We start from the raw sequence: 16,660 nt of genomic DNA on the forward strand, positions 1-16,660 counted from the left end.
AGATCTCGGTGCATTTTTTTTTTCTACACGAACACTCTACCGCGGATTACAGAGTTTGACATAACATAACGTGTGCTTGATCGAAGTGAAAAAAAAGATAATACCGTTTGAAATAACCGCGGATTTCGAACGAATCCAATATCATCGTAACTCGCAAAAAAAAAATGTATTCTCTCCGAACGCGCGTTGTGCTCTTTACGGGAAAAATTTCACATGATGTATTTCAGATATGTATTATCAAAACTTCGTACCGAAGTATTCGTAGAAAAATTTGGAAACGCCATACCGCGTCGGGATGGTGTTTCGATCGCGAAAAAAAACGACGTGTTTACGTGTTGCCGCTATAATTAAATGTGCGATAATTCGGTTATTTCATAAAAAAAAAAATAATAATAATTTCAAACGTCTCTCGAAATTAAAATCATTCATAATCTTTTTTTATCAAGTTCAATCGCAAAAATAAAAGATTGTTTTAATAAATTGTATATGCAGCGAATCAACAACAATTCAAAGTTCAATAATTGTGGTATAAAGTTTGCAAACTTGTTCTCACAATTTTCAGTTAATTACGCTATTCGCCAAATCGCTAAGTCCGATTGTTCCCCGTTTGTGAAGCCGCGAGTTGAATTTCCGCGAGGAAAGGGAGATGAAATCAAATTCCACGACAAACTTACAGGGCGATTCAAACTTCGCGAGTGCACACTCCCCCCCTGCGCACTTATGTTTTTGGTTTCGAACTCGGGGGCATTTAATGAGGGAACATCCAGTGTAAACCGCTTGGACGAGAGATCTCAAGTGCAAATCAACGCGCAGATGCGCGCACGTTGATATTACGTAACGTTAATACGCACCCGTGAGTTTTCATACATATATATATATATATATTATATATATATATATATATATATACGCGAGCCGCCACTCAAAAAGCCGCCGAAATCGAGTTACGATGTTATTGCACGAGAGAGAATTAACATGTTTACACGAGCTCTACGATGCAAGGCCGTGCAGCGTAGCGAACAGTGCTGAAAGTATTAGATCGATTCATAAGTAATATCCGCCCGACGATGCTTCTTTCTTTACAGTCCCGTTTGATAGTTCCGATGTGCATTTTATGTGTCACGCGGCTCGCACCGCAGAGTTGCGGCGAGATCATACACACAGGTCGGGGGATTGTCGGTTACGGTTATTTGATGCGGTCGAATCGTTTGACGCGAACTGAAATTTCATTATCACGCCGAAGGCCGAGAGAATTTTCTGTTAATTTCTCAAAAATAACGCGCGCGCAAAAAACTTACTAGATAAATGTTTGAAATCCTACGAGCGTTTTATTAGAAGGTAAATATGATAAAAATCCAAAACCGCGCGTGAAAAACTCGTTGGTGATACTTGAGTTTTGGCGAAACTTTCATCAAATTTTGCGCGTAAATATTTTAGAAAGATTAGTTGATATTTTCGTCGCTATTTCGGTCACGCAAAAAAAAAAAAAAACTAACACCTGTAAAACTTCCAAGCATCGCTCGAGATTTACTTATGAATCGTCCGTGACGTGTGTATCGTGAGACGTGGAATTGATCGCGAATCGACTCGTCGTCGATCATTGTCAGCCCTCGCTCGGGGAGGGCCGATCTTCCGACCCGGACGACTCACCTGTTCGTCTCTCAGGGAGATTTAGGGTGGTGGCGCGAAATCGCACGGTCTCGCTGCGACCTTTGGCGTTGGTGGAGTAAATGAAGACCTCGTAGGTGGTGCCGGGATCCAAATTGCTGACGGAGAAGATCGGCACCTTGTTGGTCTGATTGTAAACGGTGGCGCCGGCCTTGCCGGATCCTGGCTCGCGATTCACCTGCATGGTGAATTTCTGTGGCATGCCGCCGTCGAAGCCCTCGATGCACTCCACGTAAATCGAATCGGTCGTTTGATTCAGCAAGGAGCAGTTGTGCGGCGTATCCGGCCGACCTGTTGGATTTCGCGCGCGATCAACTTCGATATTGGATGATAATTAACGGGCATAAACGAATGCTTAATTGGCAAATTTCGTGGCGTATTTCCCTTCCCCTCCTCCGGGTGTTACTTTATGGAGGAGAACATATATATCCGGGCGTGAGATTGGATATCGAAATTGTGCGTCGAACACGCGTCGGTGGAAATTGTTGGCTAATTAAATCAATTACACGTCTGGCTTAAAGATGAAATTAATTTAAAATCGAATCGTTTATTTTCGATTGTGTAAACTTTTGATTTGAATTATTTGTACTGCGCGTTCGTGAGCGTGTGTACAGATTTGCGAATTCAATAGTGACGCGCGGATCGTTTAAATGTGAAAGATGGCCGCGAAAATGATATAAAACGATTCGACGCCGCGTTAAGTTTCAAAGACATGCTGACAAACGCAAGTTGTTCCCATACGTGCTTTAACTTCCGAGATTTAATCACCTGCTTTCAGAAGGTTGAGCAGCTTTCGGTCGGGTTTTCGTTTCTGCGTGTTCCCCGAGAGAAACTACTACTCTGGCAATCAAATCGAAATGTGCCTTTTACGCAATCGTTCGTTTTAACGGCCGGTTTTTATTACTGCGTTCCATTAGTTCTCACGGCATCAAACGCGAAGATAAAACGCGTTTGTCACGTATCGCCTGCGTTTTCACGAGGTTTACGAACGGGGACGGGACACAAGATCTTCGAATCGCGGAGAAAACAGATTCTTCCCGATTACAACGCGTAAAAATGTATTCGCGCTCGAATTTTGTCAAGCGATATAAAAAAGGAACGTGCGATCATTTTTTTTTCCTCGATATTTTTCCGACGAAGGATAGTTCGTTCGTAAAAACCGTGTGGCGCGCACAAACCCACCAACGTAAAGTATAAATTTTAGAACGCAACATTGTGTAACATTAGCGAGATATACCGGCGCATTAAAATGTAGTTGCGGGAAATCGGACACCCACACGGGACATTGAAAAAAAAAAAGAAAAAAAAAACAAAGAAAAATACGGCGACGCGATAAAAGTTGCGCGATGATATTTTTCCAATATTTTTCGCGGGCGCGTATAGATACGAAGGCGCTTCTTCTGTTAAACTGTTTAGAATGCGATGCCACGTGATTGATGTTTGAGACAGACACGATGTTTAATTCGCGCGCTATGCGATTTCAAAGAACTAAAATCAATAATATGTGATATTTATCACAAAACAAAAACAAAAAAACATATAAAATAAAAACAAATTATTTGTCAACATACATCACTTAAAAGAGAAAAAGTAATACACAAAAAAAAATATTATACCGCTTTATTTTCTACGACGCGTTTTGCATACACGTGATGTGTTTTTCCGCAATTATGATAACAGTGACACGCAAATGATAAACACATGAGTGCGTTATCTCAACCGACTAGTTTACACCGCCGCGGTTTTTATATTATTTTATATATTTTTTTAAGTCGACACTTTTGTTTTCGCGATATTTGTCGGCACAAAGTAAAATAACATTGAAATTAGTATCTTTTCATGCGGAAAACTCGCGGAGAACTTAAGTAACCAAGTGGAACTGTTTGAAAAATATATCGTTGACTCGCTTAAGCGATTTCGTTGAATTCTTCCCTATTCGTTCATGTATATCGCAGGTTTCGTCGCGAGTGGCCGATAAATTTAATAATAAAAAAAAAAAAAAAAACGCACGCGGACCGTAGGGCGCGTTGCATTTATAATTCACCGAATGCCGGATGGCGGTGCTTCGCGGCGACGACAGAAAGAGTAAATGGTATCGAATCTATTGAATGCAGTTTTCAAGAGCGCCGAAATGGCGCAACATTCGTCTGGCAAAATCGATTGCCGTTTTCTAAAAAGTTACATCGTACAGTTGCGCCGTCGCCGAAAAGACTCGTTTATCTTTGTTTCGCGTTATTTATTCACCCGGCGCTGGGTAATGATATATAAATGACTGTGAGGTAACACACAAAAACATTTATTATAAACATTATACGGATGTCATAATGCATATATTAAATTGCGTTACACAATTTACATTTGCGTGTCGTCCTCGGTATAAAAATTCAAATGCGACGGCACACGCGCAATTACAATTTAATACGGGGGAAGCGTCCCCGTTCGATTACATTATTTAATTACGCTTTAAACATCTGCATATGATAAATTTTTGCGAGATTATTAATTATACTATAATTGGCTTCAAAATATGTTAATTAGGAATTTAAAATACATGTGTAATATATTTAATTCAACATTTAAATATTATATTTTCATTATAAATTTTATCCAACATTTAGCTCGACATTTCCGCGCGGAAAAGTCTATTAGATCAAGTACGTAACGCATTTAAAACGTTCTTATTTAGGAATAAGTAATAAAGTAGAACTCTAAAACATTCAATATGTAAATGCATTTTCGAGAGAGTTCTCAAAGAGAAATCGTCGCAGAGATATTTCTCAACAAATAACGCAATTAAAATAAGAAAAATGCAAGTATTTCGACGCAAACGTACTTTTTTTCAATGAAAAAAATTAATCCTCGTAGTATTTAAATCAACAAATGTGTACACACATCTCCCGATTTGTTAGCAAGTCGGAAATAGGATTCGAGACAATTTTCTTCTCCGTTTTCTTCTTTTCGAATTGAGATGTTGCACGTTTCGTTGGGCAAAAATTGTCTGAGATAAAACGCGTCTCAGTTTATAGGCTAAACTCACTCACCGGCAGGCACGATATGGTAAACGCAGGGCTCGAGCTGAGTGCCCTGGTCGTTGCTGCCCCAGCAAAGGAGGCTGCCGTAATCCAGCTCGGTCATCGGTGTGTAGGAGGCTATCGAGCGTGTATGCTCGCTCGTGACGTGCGCCTGAGGTATGTCCACCGCCTCCATTGTATTATTGAATTTCCAGGTGAACGATACTTCCGGCGGGTTCGCCTCCAGCTCGCAGGGGATGTTCGCGGTCTCCTGCCGCGCCACGCCGAATACCTTGGTCTGACCGTGTTGGCATACCGGCACAACTGGAAATGTAAATGTTGGTTTGCGCGGTTTTGAGAATATAAGCCTCGCGTATCATCCGCTGTTTTGTGAATATACGAATGTACACGCGGGCGCGGCCAAACACATCATCCGACACCCAAAACACTCCCGTTACGGGCTGTTTGTTTTGTGACGTGCGCGCGGCCTCGCGTTGCTCCAATTATCGAAGTTTAATAATTTGAAAGGGTGAAGAGAGTGGAGGTGAGATGGGAAAGGGGCGTGTAATCTATATGTACGTGAAATTTCCCGCGATGTTGTCTTTTCATCGCGGCTTCGTTCGTGACAATAAAACTGCGATGGTCGGGACGGGAGGTTCTCAACACAACTGAAGTTCAATAACCGCCTGTAATAAAAGGGGGATATCTGAGACGAGTTCAGAATCTTGAACTCGAAGATACTTGATTACACATCCGATTGATTAGTGATTTCCAATATATATATATATATATATATACACACACATATATATACATCGGGGACACACAATATCGTGTTATTTCCGTGAGGTACGTTTCGTGTTCCTCGGTTATGCGCGTCTCCACAACACGATCTTTCATCGGCGGTTTATCGAGAAATGATCGACATGTGAAATCTGATATTTCGCCGGCGGCTAACGCGATTATTAAGCACTATCCGTAATTAAGCATTAACGATGGAATTCATGTCCGTGCGCCATTCCCGAGTTTCGTGTCAACCTCAGTCGACACGGTATCTGATATCGCCGTAATATACATAATACGCAATATACATGTATATATCCTGTAATCTACATATCGCAACAGTGCACCATTAGTAGAGCATGTCTTCATTGTTCAGACATCGGAGCAAAGGGGGAAGGGGGCAGAGGGAAGAGAGAAGGAAGAAACATTCGCGTATGTTCGCGAACGCGACGACGGTTTTCCTCCCCATTATATTCTCCGCTGGGAAATACGTCGTTGTACAATTCATAGCTAACTGGAAGTACATCGTTATCCACTCGGTAAGAAAGTAAGCCTCTACGAGGCGATTCTTTATGCTTCGTGTAAGAAAGAAGAGAATGTAAAGACAGAGGCCACTCTCTCTTTCTCTCTCTCTCTTTCTCTCTCTCTCTTCACGAGGCCACTCTCTCTTTTTTCTTTCTCTTTCTCTCTCCACGAGGCCACTCTCTCTCTTTTTTCTCTCTCTCTTTCTACTTTGCAAAATATTCTTCAAACGAAGAAACTGCATATATTTAAGACAATTTTCGCGACTCTCGAAATTGTACGTTCAACGCACATAGAAAGAACGCTGTGACGATGTTAAACCAGGGACAACGAAGTTTACATCTCTCAGAAAGGAAACTCTGTGTAAAGAAGTAAAAGAAAAAAAAGAGGATGATGGAAAGTTTTTAATGTACTTTGTACACAACCTTCCAAATGTGTGTGCAAAGTGTATATTATATATTGTATATATATATATATATCTCTCTCGCGGGGCTGAAGTTGACAAACGAATCGTTTTTTGATCGATCACGTCTTTTAAGAATGTGGAGGGAGAGAACGGAGGAAGAGGAGGAAATACGTTTCGCGAATTATTGTCGAAATATACAAGCGACGTGTAAATTGTTAAACGTACGGGAACTTCGCGCTTTCTCGCTATAAAACTTGATCGACGCGTCGAGCGATTAAAGCGAACGGCTGACGCGATCGTCAATATGCGAGCGACATTTCGCGCGACAACCAGAGCTATCGCTGCAGATTTCCCGAGCCTATGCACGTTCATTGGAAAGATAAATATTTTTTATTCGCGAAAACAATTGATCCCCACAAATATCAACACCGGGAAGACATTGACGGACGGTTCGTTAAAGAAAGTTTCTATTTATTTTCGGGATGACGAGATGTCGGAACGTATTGACACCGAGTTATCTCGAACTGATCGGCTCTTTGAAATCATTTCACTTCTCCCGTTGTTTTCTTCTCATCGTCTCCATTCATTTGCGCGAAGTAATCTCACGAACAAACGAGAAACGTAGATGAGAAAATTAAACAATATTATTACGTATTTAATAATTTTATCAAAATTAAAACAGACGCCGAAAGACACGCCGACAATGCGTCTCTCGATGCGACTCGAAGCGCATTCGCGCTGAAAACCCCAGCGCGATCTCGATCGTTATCCCAACGGCAGTTTCCACAATTGACATTTGCTTCCACGAACGAAAGAAGATATTCGGTGTAAGTTGACAAAAGATCTCCCGCGACTTCGAAACCTTCCCGGAACGGAAGCCCGGTCCCGTCTCGCGTCTAGGAAATTCAATAATACTTTGGACGTTGGAAGTGAGGAGAGAGCATGCGAGATATTCGGCTCGCATGTGGAGACTGACCCTTCATTGATTAGATCAGTCATAAAATTCCAGACGGCATCCGGTGCCTTGCGTATTGCATCCCCCTTTGTACTTTGCACAGTTGTCGAAAGAAGTCCGATCCTTCGACGATGCCCGGAATGCTTCCCGGAAAGAGCGACTCTCGGTCGGCCAATCGTGTGTCGAGCCAGACATATACACACACAAACACACACACACACACAGACGATCGGAGGAACTCTTTGTCCTCTTCTCAGGGCGATCGTCGAAAAATGTCTTGCCAATAAAGGTCATGAGAGTTCTGCGACGTTGATCGTGCGGCGAGAGCGTTACACGCGATCGCGGGATGATTGGAAAAGCGCGTTTTTATCGCGGGTCTTCATGGGTCTGCCGATATCGCGCGAGGTCGCGCGATCGCGTGTAATAACACACAAACCTTGCCGATGTGCTCTCTCGAGCGTTCCAAATTTTTTATCGCCTCGTTTACCAGAGAATTCTTTCCGTAAATTTTCAAGACCGTTCGAAATCGACCGACCGATTTTCTTCGGCCGAGAAGCTAATCTTTATTTATCCTCTTTTGAATATTTTGTCGAAAACTACTCGCACGGAAATAAATTAACATAAAAGCTCGCCGGGAGATTTCGCGAAATTTTTCAAAACGGGGGAGGAATTCCCACAACTTTTTGAATATTTCGAGGCAAAATGGAGACTCTCGCGTGACATTACGCATGCAAAATACGGGTTCTTATAAATATCGTCAACGGTGTAGTTAAATGCGGTCAGCGATATATTCTTTTATCTAGAAAAATTGAATTGAACCCCCGGGACGAGGGGTGATTCGATATCTGATTCTCTCCTTCGTCAGCGCCGAATGTCCTCCTCTCTCTCGTTTGAATAAAAGCTGCGGCGATGGACGGAGAATGGCGAACGATAAAGGATACCCCCGGAATGTATCGCGGTATCGCGATCGATCAGCGGCCGGAGCCGCACTGACAATAACCAATTAATGCCGGTCATTAAGCCTCAGTGACAGATCGCTCACGCCGAACGTTCGTGCCAGCTATCGAAATGATATCTGCGCCGTGTATGCATAATTCAACGAGCCGCAATATCGGCTGCATCGTGAAAAATGCACGTCGATCTGTCGCGCGTGGGTCGCATGAAACGCGCGACGTAGGTGGAGGGAGGAAGAGGAGGAAGAGGAAAGAGAGGACGAGAGAGCAAAGTTACTCGCTTTTTCTGTTTGGGGACTCGAAACGGTCCATCTCGATTATCCGCGAGAACGAATTGATCTCCGGAGGTATCGGCGTATATCTTAAATATTTCTAGGGGATCTCCTCGGGGATGTGTTTCTAATCCCGAAGTACATACGTTCGAGATTGGAAGATAGCGATTTTAAACCATACGGAAGAGTTCGTGTACGTAAGATACGACTTTTTCCACAAGTCTTTGCGATAAAAATATTGTAGCAATATTTCGAGAGGCCGTGTATCAAGATAATCAATAAATTTGTAAATTTATGCACATTCCAAGAGAGAGAGAGAGAGAGAGAGAGAGAGAGAGAGAGAGAGAGAGAGAGAGAGAGAGAGAAAGCAGAGAACATCTTCGTAATTACGTAACTGAGAAGGGCCTTTCTCGCTTTTCACCTTATTTAGAACCCGAGAGAGCGCCTAACAAATTTCTCACGCTTCTGACAGAAACGAAAATTACGCTCGACAGCCCGTTAAAGTCTTTCCGAATGTCTGACAGCACGAGCACGCCCGTACGCACGAAGAAACACAAGAGCGAAGAATTATCGGATATCCTGGCGGTGACAGATTCCTTAGGAGATTTAACGGTACATTAGTCTCAGGACATCCTGTATACAGAGAGAGAGAGAGAGAGAGAGAGAGAGAGAGAGAGAGAGAGAGAGAGAGAGAGAGCGATAGGGTGTGCGCCCCGGGCACCACCGAGCATATTATTCTATGTTTGCCGGTATTTGCGTCATGAATCTTCGTCGATCGAGCGCGAGAGAGGGAAACGTCGCGTCACACACGCGGCGCCGAGCCGCGCGGTACATCATAACACCCCTTCCCCACTCTTTTCGCTCTCGTTACCAGTGAAATTCGTAAGAATGTCGCACGTACGTCGCGGGAATTTATAATAATAATAATCTACGGTCGCGTACGAGGCCGCGCGAGTAGCCATTATACGTCAAATAACGAAGATTTATGTTCTTGTCGTGGCGACGATGTACCGCTCGCATAGCTTATGCCATGCAACCCGGCAACACGCACCAACTATCTAGATAACAGATATTATATATGGATCGAGCGTGGCCGGGACTTGAGATGATACATGTGTGTCGATACCTTGCTTAATCAGATACATTAATTAGCTGGCGTTAATGGAGCCAGTTGGATGCGGCCGTTCTCGTCGTCGGCCGATCGATCGATAGATCTTCGACGGGTTTCTATCGAACGTCGTATCTCGCGCGCGCGATAAACGATCTCTCATGCCGCAACGCGCGCGCGGCATTGCGATACATCGCGCGATAACGCGATGCGCAGCAGCCGTTAAATTTAAACGCTAAAGTTTACACGGCAAGTTCACACGGCTGACTGTTTGTCTTAATTAGATAGTCTCGATTTACCGCAACGCTAATGAACGTCCCCTTCGGTTACACGCAATCGTCACAGTTGTAGTATCGACCCGACGGATCTTTCCGTTGGAAAGATGATGATTATCAACCGACGCGCGCGGACAATGCGCGGGCGACGATTCTTGATGTATTAATGCGGCGCGTAGTTAATTAATACGTCCCGTGTTTTCCGCGCCGTCGCGAGATAATTCTCTCCCTGATTGGACGTAAAAAGAGAAAATTCACTCTCTTGGAGAGTCTTCGACGCGTAATCTCCTTTAAACGTTCGCGCGCTTCCCGTATTGTTGAGGATTACGTACGCGGGTGTATCGATCGATCGCCAGCCATCCGGGCGACGTCTTGGCTCGGCTTTTTTCGCGCGACTACATAATCTATCCAATCTATCACGGCGAATAAATCAAAACGCCCGGCGCGCGTACGAGAAATCGAATTCACTTTTGCAGCGCGAATAAATGTCCAAGCTCGTGCGGCTGCGATAAATTCATTGACATATTTCATCCGGGCAGCGACGGCGGCGGCATTCTAGTTCGCACCCCCGCGTCCCGTCGTGTAATTAAATTACTGCAAGCGGAATCTAAAGTTAGCGAAACGAATTTCGCGCGCGCGCGAGAGAGAGAGAACGCGCGTATTGCGCGTCGATAAACGCGCAACCGGCTGACCGATGACGTACCGTATCTACTTCCGGCCGGAGAGAGACGCGGCGGATCGAGTCGGTTATAAATCGGCGCGATTTTTGTTGTCGCGCGGAATAAAGTGCCAACCTTTTACCGCATTACGGTATAAAAGTTGCCATTAATTCCGCGTGTGTATAATATCGAAAATTTTATCTTTGCAGCGTTCCAAGTATCTCAACTGTGCGTAATCGTATCTGTTTTTTTTTTGTTTTTATTTTTTTAAGTACAATTTCGAATCTCCGTCGTCAAATCCAATAGTTTTTTTTTTTTTTTTTGTGAAATTGTTACAAATACGCGACACTGTTTACTTTACGAGATAAACTGTGTGTCTCTTGCTACAAAAACAAGATTTTTTCTGAGAAATTTTACTTCCACCGTCACAGTTTTTCAACTCCGAGAAAAATTAAGAGGAAAAAACACTTCGACTCGCTACGTTTTCAAGTTTCTTCGTTCGATTTATATTCGCGTGAAATAAGAGCGAGGAATAAAATATTTTATGCGCATCTCAGGATCTCGCATGCGAATCTGTCCCGTGCGATAAAAGTACGTACGCGACACACCGCGCGAAACTGCGGCACGTAATTAAGCATTAATCGCGCAGCAATTTCTATTTGAGCGACCTGGATTACTCAACGACGGCTAAAGGATCGCGTGTTTACGCCGCGTTTGCTTTGAGAGAAACCGCGCGCGCGCGGAAACGAGGTTGTTCAAAGAAATTTTGCATGCCCGTCTCGCGTATGTCGCAAGAAACATTATGATAATCCAATACAAAGTATTATGGTAATTCGAGCTGTTTTCTTGCAAACACTTGGCGTCGATGGGAGACGGCGATGTTGCGGCCTGACCGTTCTGATATCACAAAAAGAAAAAACAGATTTACTAGAATAACAAGAAGATCAACTTACTACATGAACGTTTTGTTGACAAAAAAACAAGAAATTCAACAATTTTTCTTGCCGGTCATGCAATAGCAAAACTTTTTTTTCCGCGTTCACGACGTACAACTTGAGAGGAATAAGTCAGTTCGTAAATTCGCAAAATGTTTTAACATGACCTTTCAATGTGCGATATATGATAATTAAAATCGAGTTTAATTATTTCACGTGTTACATATATATTTAAAAGTAATTTTAAATATTTAAAAATTGCGTATATTTCATATATATTCGAATAAAACGAAGGATTTTTAAATGACATGAAACATGTATTTAGTCTGGTGCTAGACAAAACCGGAGTTATTTTCATTTTTCTCGGATATATTCAAACTAAAGACACTTCTTCGTAGTTGCGAGATGAGGAATAGAGCGCGCGCGGATTTTGTCTCGCTACATATTTTTGCGCCGTCATGCAAAATTTTGTTAATACCGCGTATTATGATGTACCGCGCATTATATTCCGCTGCAAATGTTGTGGGACGCGTACGTATTCTTTCTTCTGCTCTCTCTCTCTTTCTCTCTTTCTGCTTTTTTTTTGTTTTATTTCGAGACTGGTCTAGAGAGAGAATAATACAAACCCGCGTATATATACACGAGCTGTGCAAGTTGTCGAGCACTCGCTTCTGGCTAATTACTATCATCGCATTTAATTGCAATGCTCCAGTTTAAAACCCTCCGATTAAGTCTGACGTTAACTTCGACGAGAGGCCGAATGGCAGGAATTTTTAGGCTCGGCGCATTAAATTACAGATTGTTACGGCGATGCTCGTCTTGTAATTTAATGCGCGCTTCTCTTGATGCAAAACGCAATTACGAGCAAACTCACAAGAGCCCCGACGGGGGCTTGTACGAGTGTCGGCGTCGGTTCGTTTTTACGACGAGATACTTTGAGACACATTAGACGTGATCACGTCGGACGAGGAGACGCATTGCGGGTTCATGAATTCTTAAAGCGTGTGTTCAGCGCCTTCAGAAGGTTTCGCACGTCAGCGAATACCAAGCATATTTTCTCGACGATTCTTTCTTGCAAAAATATCTCGCGTTATATCTCCTTAAGTCGCGCTCAAATTTATCAATTTATCATAAAATTATAAATTTTCAATCGCTCCACGTAACAGCAGTCTTCTCGCGATAACATTAAGAGCCTATGAAGTTAATCTTAATGAGAAGTTAAAACACCTCGTCTCTTTTCAGAGAAGTGTGCTCTTGTTCTCTTCTAAAAAGAAAAAAAATCGAACATAAAATCCGTAGCGCAAATACGACGCGCGAAAAATCGCGCGGAGATTCACGTCGCTCGGGGTTTTAACAAGCGCGCGACGGACATAAATTTCGCCTTGCGAAAATCTACGGATTCCGTGCGCGCGAACGGGGTAACGTGGCTTAGGATTTTAATTCAGTTTCATCGCGCATAATTATGCGCGCGCGGGCAAGAAGCTCCTTCTTCTTCTTCGTGGCTCTGCCGTATCCAAGATCTTAAGCCGCTTAGTTAGCTGTAAAATAGCGAAGGGCTCGCTGCTGCCGGACGGGACGGGAAAGGGAGGAGGAGGAGGAACAAAGAAAATACGGATTATACGAGGAACATTCGACGCTGGAGAGATACTCGACCGTTTACCTTGCCGAAAGGGTTATTAAAACCGATATAATCGCGAGTATAATTACACGGAAATTCCGTCGGAGCTCTAAAGAAAACGCGCACACGTCAAATCCACGGCGAAATATTCCCGAATGCGATTTGATGACGCGCGACAGTTTTACGGTGTGTATGTGTGTGTGTGTGTGTGCATGTATATACTTTGTGTAAAAGCAAAGTCTGCTTTAATATGTAATACTCCCCGGTTTTAGAAAATGAACACAGGGAAAGATTAGCGGAACGTCACGACAATTTTAGTTACAGCTTTCGGCTGAGATAAATGTGTAAAGAGATTCGCGCTGATATACTTCACAAAGCGACGAGGAATCATAAAAAGTCTGCTAATAATGCTCCGGCTTTTCCATTGTCATTTCGAAATGGTTCCGTAATCACTTGGTCTTTTCATATTCGCGCGCGTTCTCTCTTGTATCGCGTGTTATGTTCGACGACGACGACGACGAAGCACACGAAGCTCATTTCGCACAAAATATTAAACAAAAATAAAACTTATCTTTTTTTCTCGCAAACTCTTGAAACAGATTTTGTTGTTTTTTTTTTTAATAACCGGAACGATATGCATATTTTCAGCGATGTTTTCTAATTTCTTTTTAAAGTAATCGTCTCTCTCTCTCTCTCCCTCTCTCTATTAAACGACGACGCGTCTGAAATATCTTCGGTAAAATCTTGCTCTCTCGCGCATACATGCATTTATTAATATTCCGCGCAAGTAAATATCGCATATGATTAAAATAACACACGCGAAATGTGATTGAAACTAGAACAACCACACAGAGTTGAACGTATGCATAGTTTTGCTTCACATCCGTCAATCTGACGGATGTTTGAAAAAACATTTTATTCGTTATTATATTAAATTTCTTGAATATTTTATATAAACTTACAAAAAAGCTTTCAGCTTCAAAGATAATATTGTGCGTTTAATTTGTTTTCTTATTTAAATAAAACTTATTTCTTGCAAACGGATTGCACTTCGTCGAAGTTCGTTATTTTGACGGGATTTGGTTTTCAATCCCGATGTTAAGCGCGCGCGCGCGCGGACGGAGATATATTTTAACCGATCAACTCTATTAATCCGCGCGCGAATTAATCTCTAGATAATTCATGTGCGTTAAAGCCAACTCTAAATACTGATGAGCGCAGCTGCCGAGCAAACAGTTGGCGTGTGTCAGTCAGTCGTAAGTCACAGACACACGCACACACACACATATATACACACTTGTAAGGCAAGAGAGAAGCTGTTCGGGTGTGCGCGTAACGCGCATATGTTCCTACGTGTGTAAAGCGTTCGGAGTGATTTAGTGGCCGCTGAACTGCACACGCCGAAAGACATTTTACTCACGAGGTGCAAAAAGGAGAGCAAACGCATACATTACTATAATAAATTCATACTAGCGAATTGCGCACGGCGAGGGCGATATTTCCTGTTATAGCTCGCGTGTGTGCGCGCGCGCGAGAGAGAAGAGAGGTTTTACGTCATTTCGTTGGCGAACAAGATATATTGTATTCGTGAATGATTTATAAACTTATCGTTTACGAAATTATTTTCGACGGCGCGTGTTTGCCGAGCGTGTATGCGAGATCCTCAAGATGGATGGGGAAAGAAAACGAGAAGTTCTGAATTAAATATTTCGGGTTGATAAAAATATTAGTATCGCTCTGCTTGTTACTCGCGTATTTGTGTGTAATCGCACACTCGCGCGATGTCGCTCTCGTCGTTTGCCTGATAAAAAAAAAAAAAAAAAATATCTGTCAATTAATCAAATATCACAACTTTCGCCATTCTCGTACTTTCTCGCGGTTTATCTCAAGTTTTATAACTCGTAACGAGCGCGCTCGCAAGTAATATCGAGCTTTTGCGAGCTTTTCTTTTTTTTACAACACTCCGAAAGAGCTGTCAAAACTTATTCGGCGTTTAAGTTAACGCGCGCATACAAAATTGACTTAGGATAGGGATCTTTCTTCTTTTCTCTCTCTCTCTCTCTCTCTCTCTCTCTATTCATCTCTTCCTTTCATCAGTCGGGTTCTTTCTCAGCCTACTTTATGAAACCTTGTTTTCTTTTATAGTGCGCGACAGATATTAAACTTCGACACGGGATCTTGCGCCAATAGGAGGAGAAGAACGTTTTCCCTCTTACGCTTCTCCCGATTTATGTTTCCTCGTAAACAAAGCGCTCCTAAGCTGATTTAACGTCGAACTGCGCGCGCGCGCCTCGGTGTGTCGGTATCAGTTATGTGCCGTGAGAAAGTGCGGTGAACTCGCTGACACAGAAATTAACTCTGCCGAGTCCAGAGAGAGAGAGAGAGAGAGAGAGAGAGACTCCGGAGAGATTCGGAAGACAACATTGGTTGCAATTTCTCTCCCGTTCTGAAACTGCATAATCGTCATTCTTCAAGCGATAGAGAGGCAGTAATGAGAAATTCCGTGCTCGAACTTCGAAGTGTTAGTTACGCGTACTTTATATGAGATTTGAAAAACACGTGATGTATTATCTTCCTGCAACTTTGGATTTTCGAAGAAAGTGAAAAATTTTTATCATTTTTAAAAAAACAAACACGTAGAAAAGTGTACGCCAAAGTAATCAAAGAATGTACCGAAAGGATCTCAATTGAAATAATCGGATAGTCTGTTTTGATTCAAATATTTGTAAAATAATAATCGGATATTATTTTTCAGATCATATTTTTCTCATCATTTTTCTCACAAAAACAAGAGACACTCTCTCTTGATTCTTTCTCTCCCTAGCTCTCTCGTTTCAGAGAAAGTAAGCTCGGACACACACACACACACACACACACATCCGATGTGGAGAATGGCACGCGAATAACGGACTGAGAGAATGGTTTAACTTAATTAGAGCGCCACGGCAAATTATGGATGGCAGATGACATGCGGGAGGGAGAAATGTGTGTAACGGATACTCACACTTTATGTCCAAGTTCAGTTGATTACTCTCGCCGTCGCCCTCCTGATTATTGCCGATGCACGTGTAAATCCCAGCTCTGCTGCGAGTGACGCTTTGCAGCACCAGACTCTGATTACTTATTATCGTTCCGGTCGCGGGATTGTGATACAGAGGATTGCCCTGCGAATGCGAAATCAAACGACGCCGTGTTTACTCGTAGCTTAACGTAGAAAGCTAATTCACTGAACATACGATTCTCCCTGTGTATCAACTATTGGACTATTTAATCTTACGAGACGGAGTTCAGTTAAACAAAACTGTTTTTTTTTTTTAACACTTAGATTTTTTAACAATTACGTAGAAGAATAGAAAAACTGGAAAGATTGTTTTTCAAAGAACAATGAGAATTGTTTCGTTAAAAGTTACTAAATAGAATTAACAACGATAATGCGCAAAATAAATACAAGTTTTTATATGACTTGCACAACACAGATACGCGCTACGTTATTTA

At 42.5% G+C, this 16,660-nt stretch overlaps 1 protein-coding gene across 1 annotated transcript in view; it reads right to left on the minus strand.

Moving 5' to 3' along the window:
• The window catches only part of LOC109853703 (nephrin-like), a 224,563-nt gene that overhangs the window by 13,906 nt on the left and 193,997 nt on the right, over positions 1 to 16,660 (minus strand). The window contains exons 10-12 of the mRNA XM_020426061.1: positions 16,170 to 16,329; positions 4,710 to 5,003; positions 1,651 to 1,959 (exon numbers count right to left, since the gene is read on the minus strand). Coding sequence (XP_020281650.1) covers positions 1,651 to 1,959; positions 4,710 to 5,003; positions 16,170 to 16,329 — 763 coding nt within the window. The remainder of the gene's footprint in view (positions 1 to 1,650; positions 1,960 to 4,709; positions 5,004 to 16,169; positions 16,330 to 16,660) is intronic.

This window comes from Pseudomyrmex gracilis, unplaced genomic scaffold (genome assembly GCF_002006095.1).
Source record: "Pseudomyrmex gracilis isolate BER0280 unplaced genomic scaffold, ASM200609v1 scaffold_2, whole genome shotgun sequence".
NCBI classification, from domain to species: Eukaryota; Metazoa; Arthropoda; class Insecta; order Hymenoptera; family Formicidae; genus Pseudomyrmex; species Pseudomyrmex gracilis.